Source organism: Periophthalmus magnuspinnatus, chromosome 16, assembly GCF_009829125.3.
Source record: "Periophthalmus magnuspinnatus isolate fPerMag1 chromosome 16, fPerMag1.2.pri, whole genome shotgun sequence".
NCBI lineage: Eukaryota > Metazoa > Chordata > Actinopteri > Gobiiformes > Gobiidae > Periophthalmus > Periophthalmus magnuspinnatus.
This window is the reverse complement of record NC_047141.1, coordinates 7,112,980-7,126,156: the sequence shown is the minus strand read 5'-3', so window position 1 is coordinate 7,126,156 and position 13,177 is coordinate 7,112,980. Positions and strand designations below refer to the sequence as shown.

The window sequence follows — 13,177 nt, the reverse complement described above, 5'->3', positions numbered from 1 at the left end:
CTTCCATCACCGGGACGGAAATGTCAAGTGACCCCATCAGGAACAGAATCACTTTTATTTGGGCCGAACAACAATGCAAAACCTGGTATAATGCAAGTTGGTTCATTACAGTTGTTTAAAGTGACAGTGACCGGTGACATAACCATAGACTATAATAGAAGCGGACTGAGGGAGTGTGACGTCACCCACAGCGTCCGGTTGCAACCAAATAAAACCAATCGAGGCTAGAAGTTACGCTGGCTAATCTGGAAGAGAGACCATATTTGGAAATCTGAGTACAAACCCAAAGAGCCAATCAGGAGCGAGGGTGTTGAAGATAACGCCCCGTCCCGCTTGGATCACTAATTTGGCAGGGGGCGTGCGCTTAGCAATGAAGCTGTCGAGCTGTTGCTAACGCTGACGGAAATAGCGAAATAAAAACAGCAGCAGTTACAGAGAGAGGGGCTCACTTCGTATTTGGAATGCGGTAGCTAGTGTGTTAGCTATGTCCATTTATATATTCAGTCTGTGGTTATAAAAGTAAAATCCATAACCAAATTTAAAAACTGATTCTACTTTTCCACCCTTCCCATAGAAAGCCACGTATCTGTACAGGGATCATAGCCTGTATATATGAGTGAATGTAGGGAAGCCATAGTGTTGGGTTGAAACTGAAGCAAATCGAGGCTAGCAGTTATAGCAGCTACTTTGCAACCAGTGTTTCATAGCAACCAAAGAGCCAATCCAGGGCAAGGTTGTTGAAGTTACTCGTCCTTTCCCACCTGCATCGATAGCTGAAGCTGACCTCGACGAAAGAAAGCACCTGATTGATTAATTTAAGAAGAAAACTGTGATCATGTAGAGCGGGTTTAAAACATTTTAAGGTCAGAACGATGAGCCTGACAGCAGCAGTTACCGAGAGAGAGGCCACGATTTTTCAATAGAAGTCATTTGGAACTGGATCTTGATGGACAGACTTCACGCCTTCCTATTTGGCAGCTAGCAGGCTACCGTATGTCCAGTTATATTTACAGTCTGACTTGTAGCTATCGGTTTAACTTGACACATGAATTCAGCATCAGCCAATCACAGCCAGCTTACTTTTGTGTCTCAACCAATCACCTCTCAAGCCTGTCTCTTAGATGCACTCTCTCTTCTGTCAATCATTGTGCCGTCCAACTACGGACAGCAACCATTATCAGTTCCATCCTCGAGAACAAGGAAGTGCACTGTTAGCTTCACTCTGGCTGCTTAAAGTTAACTAGCTCTGTTTATTTTCCCCCACATTTTAAAGGGCCCATATTACGCTATTTTCTGATCTATTTTATAATGTTTCCTCATTAAAAACAGACCTGGAGTTGTGTTTTGTTTCATTCCCACATGTTTAACACACAAACCCTGCATATTTAGGCTGAGTTTTTGTCTGTTCCACCTTGTGATGTCATTAAGTGTTGATACAGGAAGCGCTCCACTGTGTTTTTAAACTTAATACATCTTCACTAGAATCATTTGGATTATTGGAATTGCCAAGCTCTAGTAAAGAAAAGATAAAATGTAGCTGTTAACTTGAAAACTACCACTGCATGACATCACAAGGTGGAACAGAGCATTGTGAGCTTTGAGATTTAGATAAACCAGTGGCGGAGGAAGTACTCGATTTTGTTACTTAAGTAAAAAAAAAAAAAAAAAAAAAAAAAAAGATACAGAGGTAAAAAGTTACTCAGGTAAAAGTAAAAGTATCACATGAAAAAATCTACTTAACTAAAAGTATTTAAGTACCTGTTTAAAAAAAAGTAACTTACGAGTAAAAAGTAATGTATTTCACACTAATGTTGTTCATTTGTTAGTGTTAAATGTAGTGATATTGATTACAAATGACAAATATTTTGGCCAACTGTAGCAATATAAATCAGTGTCTTAATTTTTTTTCATGAATTTTGCGTATTTATTTTTGTTTTGCTCAAAGCCGAAGCCTGAACTCGAAAACTTGATTCAGGATATTTCCACGAACATGGTAAAAATAACCCCTCAAATCATATGAAAAGTACTTTTTACTTTTCAGTCCTGTTCAAAAATGTAGTGGAGTAGAAAGTACAGATACTGCTCTCAAATGTAGTGAAGTAAAAGTAGAAAGTATTCACTGTAAAATCAACTCAAGTAAAGTACAGATACCTAAACATTCTAATTAAGTACAGTATTTTACTAGTTTTACTTTGGTACATTCCATCACTGAGACAGATTTATAATAAAAGGTTCCTCAAACATGTATGAATGAAACAAAACACGACTCCAGGTATTTTTTTTTCTTCTTTTGATGAGATAACAGCCATTATAACATGACTTAAATCTCACGAGAGTCCATTCTACATAGTGTATTCTCTTTAAAAGTAAAAGTCAGGTACGTCGGCTTTAAAACTAAACATTCACAGCAGCGTCAAGGTGTTGTGAGGACAATGCTCCTTCGATATCTGTGTCTATATCAGATCTCCTGTTGTGCCACAGCGGTACATTACGGTCTATATTTACCCGTGCGTCTGTGTTCTGTTTCAGCACATCAGCAGCCGGCGTCACAAGGACCGAGCGGCAGGTAAACCAGCCAAGCCCAAGTACAGCCCCTACAGCAAGCCTACCAAGGGCCAGAGCAAGCCCCCGGTGAGTAACACACGGAGAGTACCCGCAACACCTCCCTATGCACGCACAATGTAGAAGTAATCCAAGAGATCCAAGAGGAGACTCACGAAAATATGTTTTAAAAGTTATTACGTTACACACTTTACACAGAACCACTGGTGTGAAATGGAGTGTCTTTTAATTCTGTTGGACTATTCCACTCTCACTTTTCTATTGTCACTGATAAAGGGCAAAATTTTATTAAAGTCCAACTTCACCAGCAAATTTTAAAGGGGCGCTATTAGCTCTGTCATGATAATTAATGTATTTCCTGGTGTATAAGTCGCACCAACCAAAAAATGCATAATAATGAAGAAAAAAACAAACATATTTCACATATAAGTCGCATCTGAGTATAAGTCGCACCCCCTGGATCTATGAAAAAAAGTGCAACTTATAGTCCGGAAAATACAGTACTACAGTATATTGACTTATCATTCTATATATGGAAGCTGGAATGATATTTTTGGAGGGTCAGGATTTATCATGTGTACTTTTTCTTTGCATTACTGTGAATTTTTTTGGTTATTTTTGACTATATGATGAGATTTAAGCCATAAAACGTTGAATAAATAACTTCTTTGACTTATTACAGATGCAAATTTAAACTAAAGTGTTGCATTCTGCTGTTATTCTAGATTTACAATAGTTTTTTGGTTTAAATCTGCTCTTGGGTTGTTGTGTCAGCAGCCTAAATTAGTTTCAATATTGTCGTTTATTGTCTATATTTTCTTCAGCAAAATATCGCACTTCAAAATGTGTTATTGTGTCAGGCTTTTCTGGTGGGGGCTACGTGCTAGTCTGCATGGAAGATGTTACCGCTTTTATGTTATTATCTTTATTCCTACACGGTGAGGCCAATGTCAGACACTCAGACTCTACTTTTCATGGGCGCCCTGTTCAGATACAGAAAAATATACACAAAAAACTAACAGCAAGTACATAGGTCCATTTAAAATATTAAAAACTGGAGCTGGTGTGAGTATAAACGTTTATCACCACATTATTAAAGTGCGTTAGTGGCACTAAAGTATCCAGTTTTGCAGGTCCTTGAAATATATAATTTTCAAGAGTACGGCATCAAATAAGCCTATGAGCCACTTGGCCAAGTTACAAGATCTATGGAGAGAAGCCATCAAGGTTATCAAGGTATTTTAAGTAAGATCTCCGTGTAAACAAGCAGGTGGCAGACTCCCCGTCTAAAAATGTACGGAGTGTATTTTTAAAGGTCCCATATTACACAAAATTGACTCTTGTGAGCTTTAAGTCATATTACAATGTTGCTGCATCTTCAGAAACAGACCTGAAGTTGTGTTTTGTTTCATTCACACATGTTTGAGAAAGTTCATAATGAGGGAAACACCATTGGAACATATTACTATTCTGTCTTTACCCTTTGAACAGTGTTTGACCCACCATGCTCCCAGCTCTCCTCTCTCTCACTCCCCTCTCCTGCTCCATGCTCCGCACTATCTCACTCCCTTCCCCTGCTCCCCATTCTCTCACTCCCCTCCCACGCTCCTTGCTCCCCACTCTCTTGCTCCCTTCCCTTGCTCTCCATTCTCTCACTCTTATCCCATGCTCCCCACTCTCTCTCTCTCCTCCCACGCTCCCCATTCTCTCACTCCCTGCTCATGCTCCCCACTCTCTCATTCCCCTCCTCCACTCTTCACTCTCTCACTCCCCTCCTCCACTCCCGACTCTCTCACTCCCCTCCTCCACTCTTCACTCTCTCACTCCCCTCCTCCACTCTTCACTCTCTCACTCCCCTCCCCGCTCTCCCCTCTCTCACTCCCCTCCCTGCTCTCCCTCTCTCACTCCCCTCCCCACTCTCCCCTCCCTCACTCCCCGCTCTCTCACTCCCCTCCTCCACTCCCCACTCTCTCACTCCCCTCCTCCACTCCCCACTCTCTCACTCCCCTCCTCTACTCCCCACTCTCTCACTCCCCTCCCCACTCTCCCCTCTCTCACTCCCCTCCTCCACTCTCCCCTCTCTCACTCCCCTCCTCCACTCTCCCCACTCTCTCACTCCCCTCCTCCACTCTCCCCTCTCTCACTCTCCACTCTCCCCTCCCTCACTCCCCTCCTCCACTCTCCCCACTCTCTCACTCCGCTCCTCCCCTCTCTCACTCCCCTCCCCACTCTCCACTCTCTCACTCCCCTCCTCTGCTCCTCACTCCCCTCTCTCGCTCCACTCTCCCCTCTCTCACTCTCCTCCTCTGCTCCTCACTCTCCCCTCTCTCACTCCCCTCTCCACTCTCCCCTCTCTCGCTCCCCTCCTCACTCTCCGCTCTCTCGCTCCCCTCTCTCACTCCCCTCCTCCACTCCCTCACTCCCCTCCTCCACTCTCCCCACTCTCTCACTCCCCTCCTCCACTCTCTCACTCCCCTCCTCCACTCTCTCACTCCCCTCCTCCACTCCCCACTCTCTCACTCCCCTCCTCCACTCCCCACTCTCTCACTCCCCTCCTCTACTCCCCACTCTCTCACTCCCCTCCCCACTCTCCCCTCTCTCACTCCCCTCCTCCACTCTCCCCTCTCTCACTCCCCTCCTCCACTCTCCCCACTCTCTCACTCCCCTCCTCCACTCTCCCCTCTCTCACTCTCCACTCTCCCCTCCCTCACTCCCCTCCTCCACTCTCCCCACTCTCTCACTCCGCTCCTCCCCTCTCTCACTCCCCTCCCCACTCTCCACTCTCTCACTCCCCTCCTCTGCTCCTCACTCCCCTCTCTCGCTCCACTCTCCCCTCTCTCACTCTCCTCCTCTGCTCCTCACTCTCCCCTCTCTCACTCCCCTCTCCACTCTCCCCTCTCTCGCTCCCCTCCTCACTCTCCACTCTCTCGCTCCCCTCTCTCACTCCCCTCCTCCACTCCCTCACTCCCCTCCTCCACTCTCCCCACTCTCTCACTCCCCTCCTCCACTCTCTCACTCCCCTCCTCCACTCTCTCGCTCCCCTCCTCCACTCTCTCACCCCCTCCCAGCTAAATGTCATCTTTTATGATCCCATCAGCGCCTTTATTAAAACCTCCAGAGCAGATGATTCCATTTGAAAAGCAGATTTTTTCATCGACCCGCTCCGATCGCGCCCCCTGTGGTCAAACGCCGACTCCGGTCAAAAACCATTCACGTCTTCAAATGTCAGCCGTGAGTTATTTCTACACTCACTCAGAGGCAGTTAAGGTGAATGGAGCCCGAGAGGATAGTGCTCAACCTTGTGTCCACTGACAGTTAAACAGAATCTTGTGTTAATGGAGAAATATGAATATAGACTACTCAACATACAACTTAGTCAACATACAACTTTCTTTTAATTCATTTTACTAAACATCTTATCTATTTTTTCTTAGAATTTTGGTTAAGTTTATAATTTGACTTACTGGTTGGAGCAGATGAGACATACATAGGGGTAATTCTGTAACTGTTACCTGTTTTATGGAAATAATATAATAGTTATAGTAAAATAAATGACACCTGTATTTATTTTTTTGTTTAAATTGCCTTCCTTGTGTGTAAATTGTGGATAGAATTTTCAGTATTGATGACATACAGTTGAAACCAGACTTTACAGACACTATATAAAAAGACACATCCGCTTTTTTTTCTCACTGTTGGACAAGAAATCAGACTAAACGTTTCCTGTTTTAGGTCAATTAGGATTACCAAAATAATTTCTATTTGCTAAATGCCAGAATAATGAGAGAAGGATTTTTTTTTAGACAATTCTTCATTACTTTCTTCAGCGTCAGCTCATTAGAGACACACCTGCGGATGCATTTACAGGCACATCTGAAACACACTGCTTCTTTGTGTAACATCAAGGAAAGTCAAAAGAAATCAGCCAAGATATCAGGAAGAGAACTGTGGTTTTGGACATTTTAGGAGGAAAAAGGGTGAAGCTTGCAAGCCTGAGAACACAATCCCAGCTGTTAAATACGGGGGTGGCACCATCATGTTGTGGAGTTGTTTTGCTGCAGGAGGGACTGATGCACTTCACAAAATAGATGACACCACAAATCCAGGAAATTTGAAACGGAGTGTTTATGAGACCTCGAAACATGAATAAAACCTCAGAAAAAGTCAATTTTACATATTATGTGTCCATTAGGTTCTTTTTCAGGACGTGCTCTGTGTTTTTAAAGTCCATGCATTCTAACCAGGGATGTGTGTTCTTATCATTAAACCTCTTGAAGCTGTTTTATCCGCACTTAAACAGCTTGTAGATTTACTTAGTTTGTCGTATCCTTTAAACAAGTGCTAAAAAGTAAAAAATGCAAATCTGTCTGGCTACTGGGTGTCCCACAAAGGTCCTTAATGTGTCCATTCACATTCACATGCAGATGGTACGACTGTTTATGCATACACAAGCTGCAGATGAACTACCAGAGTCCATGATCCATGTCATAAACTGGCTAAATCAGAGCTGCTTAAAACTTAATGCCAATGAAACGGTTTCTGCCATATTCTTCTGCAGATCCAACATGGCAAATAACGAGACATTTTTGTTTGTGACTGAATATAAATGTCTTGGAGAACAAATAGACTAACAGATATTTGATCCAACTTATCACTCCAGTTAGTCGGATTCATGCATGTCCCATATAATATACTGTTTAACCACATGGGCCAAACCAGTACAGACCCAAGAGTCATTCTATAAACAAACAGTAAAGATACAGGAAAACACAAATATCATCACTGCACCATTTTGCAGAGTTAATAGGCAAGTCAGGTTTATTTGCATAGCACAATTTGTCCACAAAGTAATTCAAAGTGCTTTACAGAATAAGAAGGACATTAAAATCACACAAATCAAAACATAAATAGTCACAACTAATCATCATAACATTAACATTAAAACATAAAAGTGTAGAATAAAAACCTTTCAGTCGTATGCACAGCTAAACAGAACTGTTTTGAGCCTGGATTTAAACATTGTCAAAGTAGAGGCCTGTCTCACATCTTCAGGAAGACTGTTCCAGGTTTTAGCTGCATAAAACTGAATGTTTAGTCCTGACTCTGAGCACCAGCAGGAGGCCGGTCCCTGAAGTCCTCAGAGTGGGAGATGGTTCATATGAGATGTTCTTTGGTGCTGGTCCATGGAGAGACTTGTTCACAAGCAGAGCTGCTCTAAAGTCTATTCTCTGAGCCACAGGAGCCAGAGACCTGAGCACAGGACACATGTGTGAAGTACTTCCTGGTTCTAGTCAGGACCCGAGCAGCAGCGTTCTGGATGTACTGCAGCTGTTTTAACACATGTTTGTAGAGGCCATTGAGCAGGCCGTTACAGTCGTCTAACCTACTGGAGACAAATGCATGGATAAGTCTCTCTAAGTCTGGTTTTGACAGCATACCTTTGATTTTTGCAAAGTTTTTTAGATGGTAAAAAGCTGCAGATTTTATTGATTTGATGTGGCCGTTGAAGTTCATAGCTACTAGTTGTAGAACTAGAGGCATGAAGCTGAGTTTATTGACCATCGGCACAGGACCCAACACCTGGAGACATGAACCCCCAAGATGTTGTGAGAGTGTTGCCCATTCCAGTCTAATACAATCCAGTCTGGCTGTGCTTTTATGTAGGAAGCATAATCATTTTGGCAATCCTAATTGGCCTAAAACAGGGAAAGTTAAGTCTGATTTCATGTCAGACCATGAGAAAATAAAGCGTATGTCTATTTATATAGTGTATGTGTTTGCATTTAATACCCCACAGAAGTAAAATACTCCATCTCAAATAAATATGTCCCCCGTAAGGCCCCCCATAGTGGTCTCACCCTCCTCCTCTGATCTCCCGCCCAGCGCCACCATCAGTCTATTTACCCGCCTTAAGATAAATATGTTCTTCTCAAACCAAGCTGTCTTCCCTTTGTACCGTTTGAGACTATAGAAACAGCACTAGCCGCGCCGCTCCCCTCTTCCCCTTAGCGTTCCTTGAAAATGGCGTGCTCATTCTTCTCCGCTCCCAGACTAATGACCCCAGCTGCTGCCTCGGCGCCACGTAGCAGGGAACGCGCCCGATTTATGTTGATTTAATGTGCACCAGATAAAGGAGAATTTTTATCTCCAGCTAAAGCGCCATCCGTCAGCTAACCGTGCGGAGGCGCCGTGCTAACCGTCAGGGGCAAATGGCTTTTCTGTAACCCGTCATTGCTCCAGTTAACGGACAGAGGCGGGCTGATGTGCGCAGGGTAAAGGATGTGTCCCCAGGGGGCGCTGTACACAGATTGGGGGAGTGATGCGGCGTGACTGGTGCTGCCGGAGACCATAGCTTCTCCATTACAGATGCACTAGATTAAACTGCAGTGACCTCTTCACCCCAGCAGGAGGAGGTGGAGGGCAGGAAGGAGTCTGACTTCGTAGTGTAGGATGTGCGTTGACATGGATGGTTAAGTAAAAAAAAGTTTCATCCAGAGGAAATATCATGTTAAATTTACTGTTATAAGCTTCAATTGCGTTCTCTTTGTATTTTGATTGATTCTCGCATGTTTGAGTGATCTTATATTGTCCTACATTTGAGGCTCAAGTGCTCTGAAAATTTCTGTTTTCACTTACCCCCTATCCCTGCCCTCTGCTGCGTTCTTACATAGGATTAGCCCGAAAAAATCAAGACTCGTGACATGTTGCACAGCCATTTTCTCGCTACAATGAAATGTCACTATAAAGTTGCCATGGAGATTATTGGGCCACTCTTGATAATGGAGAAAATGATTTGGCTAATCGGAAAACACAAATGTTGTTTTGGCTGATTGGAAAACATAACAAGAAATGCTTGGTTATTTAGGCTAAAGGCTCATTCATGCTCTATGTTCTAGACACACATGGAGGCTTCTGTCTGTGCTCTGTGTTGTGTCCATAATCTGGTCCGTCTCTACAGAACATGTGGAATCTTAGCAGCGGAGTTGCACATGAGCTAACTTCTGGGGACAGTAGTGAACACAGCTCATTTTTAAAAAGTGACTATAACCCAAAATTATTGTCAAATAAATGCTTCCCTCACCTCACTTTCTTGACTCTTTTCCCACAGATCCACTCTAAAAACAGCTGTGGCACCTCCATGTTTGTTTATTTGTTGCTCTATTTCGTCCATTTTGGTTAATTCTCTGACTGACTTTGTCCGCCCTCTGTTGGTTGTTAAAGAGAATGCAGCTTTACATTACAAAAGTTTGGAGGCATAAATGCAGTGACAGTTACTACGCTTGGAACACACAGATCTATTTATACACTAAAACTGGATCATAAAGCAGCCTTTACCCTATAAGGATGTTTTAGGACATAAAGCCTAATCAACTGATTCAGTGTCAAAAAGTATAAGCTCATAATAACTTGGGATAAGTTTCAAACTTTGAAAGGGCACAGCTTTACATGCACTCAGTATTGATACATCATGAAGAGCGCCTCCTTTTGGTCACATCCCAGATATATATCCGCCCATTTCACCGTTCGAGGTTTTATAAAGGAGACCACTGTTTCTAGTTACAGGTCCAAATGTGATGCCCTGTCCTGGAGCGGCCTCTTGAGTATTTGCAGAACATTTAAAGGGGTCATGTCAAATCCACTTATGAGCTTTTGACCATGTTATAACACTGCTCTCTCATCATTAGTTTAGTCAGAGTTGTGTTTTGATCATGCATTTTTAGTAAACCTATTGTCACAGGCTGGCCCATGGGCCATGACAAAGATGAGAGGAGACAGACAAAGGTACTGGCCCATTAAAGAGTCTATTGTAAAACAATACTGAATGCAGACAATAATAACAGGTGTGAGGTGTGAGTATGTGAGGTGTATGTGACGTACATGTGTGAGTAATGTATGTGCCATTGTGACTCAGAGTCAGAGGTGTGAGCTCTGTCTAAACAGAGGAACCAGGTGTCTCACCTCCGACTAATGAGCCTCCCCTGCCCGATCGAGGAGCCGCCCCAGCAGAGTAGATGAGGGGCTTTGACCATTTCTGTTTTCACCTACCTCCTACCTGTGCCCACGTCTTTGTTCTTCCTTGGAATTTTTCAAAACTTTCACTCTCAGGGTCATACTTGTAGGATTCAAATACATACACATTTTTCAACAATAAAAGAAAATCTGCTGTTTGCAACGATGACATTTCACTATGAAGAGGAGGGGTTTATCAGTTCTGTAGTTTTGAACAGGAAGTTTTTGGACCTGTTCTATTACTAAGCTGTTTTGAATCAATGTGATGGTTTATTATGAAGAAAAAAAACATTTATGTGCAAGTGTACATGCACCCATAGTACGTGTAGTACCTGTAGTATAGCAATCAAAGAAGTTAAATCTGTCAACTGGACAAATCTTGTAAGAGTGAAGACGTTTCAGAACTGAAGAAGCGGCTTGGATGAGCAGCGAAACTTCTTCACTCTTACAAGATTTGTCCAGTTGACAGATTTAACTTCTTTGCTTGCTATGGATCGGACCTGGACGACTGAGGGTCTACACGGAGAGTCCCTGTAGTACTTACATGCCTGACTTTGATACTAAAAACCAAATACACTGGATTTGTATTAACTGCATTTATTACTTTTCTCACAGGTCAAGTTGCCTCTGGGGAAGGACCTCCAGCCACTCAGTTCACAGATCCTCCCGGCGCACCTGGCCGCCGTCGCCGCAGCCGTCGCCATGGGCAACACTTTCCCTCACCGGAGTACGACTGGAGTGAGCCCCACCCCTAACCCCGCCCTCTTCCAGCCCCAGCCAATCCCCGCTTCGCTGCTACGACCCGCCCCGGGCCCAGTCAGGACGTCCCACCCACAGGTCCTCTTCGCACCCTACTGACCCCGGCCCCCAGCGGCACTGTCCGGGGACCCTTCTATGCATCAGAAGCCAGGCTCTCTGCTACCTTCACCCAGTGTAAAGCTCCTGCATCATGCACTTTGCTCCATGGAGTCCCCTGTGCAGCCGGGGTAGCCATACTGAGTTCTCCTAGTGTAGGCTGCGTTCACGCCACACCAGGGTGAGGGGTAAATGCTGAAGGTTGGTGGACGGCAGCTATTGAAGATTTTGTTTAGTTGTTGGAATAGTACACCACAATAACTTTGCTGATATAAGGTTTGAAATAATGATGTAACTCATAAGATCAGTTTAATGGTTTGAAAGGCTTATGCTACTTTATGATCTATGTTTTAATGTTGTTTCCTCATCACAAACATATCTGGAGTTGTGTTTTGTTTCATTCACACATTTAACAACAACTTCTCTCAGACAGAAAACACTCTCTTCCACCTTGTGATGTCATGTGGTAATACAGGAAGTGCTCCACTGTGTTTCTAAATTCCATACACCTTCACTAGAATAATTTGTATGAATTCAGCTCTGGAATTCCCAATCTCTACTGAACTAAGGTAAAAAAAAAAAAAAAAAAAAAAAAAAAGAAAAAAAAAAAAGTATCTCCTAATTTCAAAACTACTACTACATGACATCACAAGGTGGAACAGAGCATTTGGAGCTTTGGAGATGTAGACAGACTAATAAACCAGGATTTTTCAAACATGTGTGAATGAAACAAAACACAACTCCAGGTATGTTTTTGATGAGGTAACAACATTATAACATGGCTAAAAACTCTCAAGAGTCAACTTTATGTAATATAGGACCTTTAATCTGAAGCAATCCATGGTTCTCTACAAATGTGCAAAAATAGAATTAGTAAACAACATCAACTAAAAACAATTACTGGACTAATGCCAAATCCTCACATCAAATAACACGCTTACATAATGATGGATGCATGATTTACTTGAGTGGTGGTCTGGAAGAACTGTGCTGATGCTAGGAACCAGACCTGAAGGACCACCATTTGCGGCATTACCCAGTTTATCCAACCAGATGGCGCCATTTTTCCTTTTTTTTTAGGGAATTTGCATGATGACACAATGGTAGAATTTGCTGTTAGTCAGTCAAAACGCAAATGTTTTGTTTAAAGGGCACATATTATGCATCATTTGTGTTGTTATTGGCCTTTAAACATACTATTGAGTACTTTTCCTTCACCATCTCATGTTTTAGAACTTAAAATGCTTATTTATAGAGACTACACATTATGTTGCCCATGAGCTATAGTAAAGTTAGCTATTTACGCAAAGTGGTCAGTATGCTAACATAAGCATGAAGGTGTAATGGACTAGTTTGATGGAGGAAGAACTCAGAACGAATTAGCCGCTCCCATTGGGCACCACAGTTTTGTAACACGGAAGTCAATGTACTTGTTTCTTTTATTAAGTAATTTAAGATGAATATTGCGATTTTAAATGTGCAAATTATAATGATCCACATGTGTCATAGATTATAACTATAGAGCAGGCACAAGCACAATATGTGTTCTTTAAAACTGTACTGTACGTCTATGAATTTTTACCTATGACGTAACAATCCTGGGAAAATTGAAACCGTTATTTCTGAGTGCTCAATGAAACAAGTGTGAGTGAAGCAAAAATAGCAATGTTATAACAAGGTTTAAAGCTCAAAAACATCAATTTTGCATAATACGTGTAATCTGAAAAATGATTACTGGGCATATCCACAT

The 13,177-nt window shown here is 42.7% G+C and overlaps 1 protein-coding gene across 2 annotated transcripts in view; it reads left to right on the top strand.

The window, feature by feature from the left end:
- znf385d (zinc finger protein 385D) overlaps positions 1-12,006 on the top strand; it is a 152,811-nt gene extending 140,805 nt beyond the window's left edge. For both annotated transcript variants that reach the window (XM_033981402.2, XM_055227589.1), the window contains 2 exons: positions 2,530-2,631; positions 11,188-12,006. In XM_033981402.2, coding sequence (XP_033837293.2) covers positions 2,530-2,631; positions 11,188-11,430 — 345 coding nt within the window. In that variant the 3' untranslated portion in view covers positions 11,431-12,006. The remainder of the gene's footprint in view (positions 1-2,529; positions 2,632-11,187) is intronic.
- Positions 12,007-13,177: the final 1,171 nt, after the last annotated feature.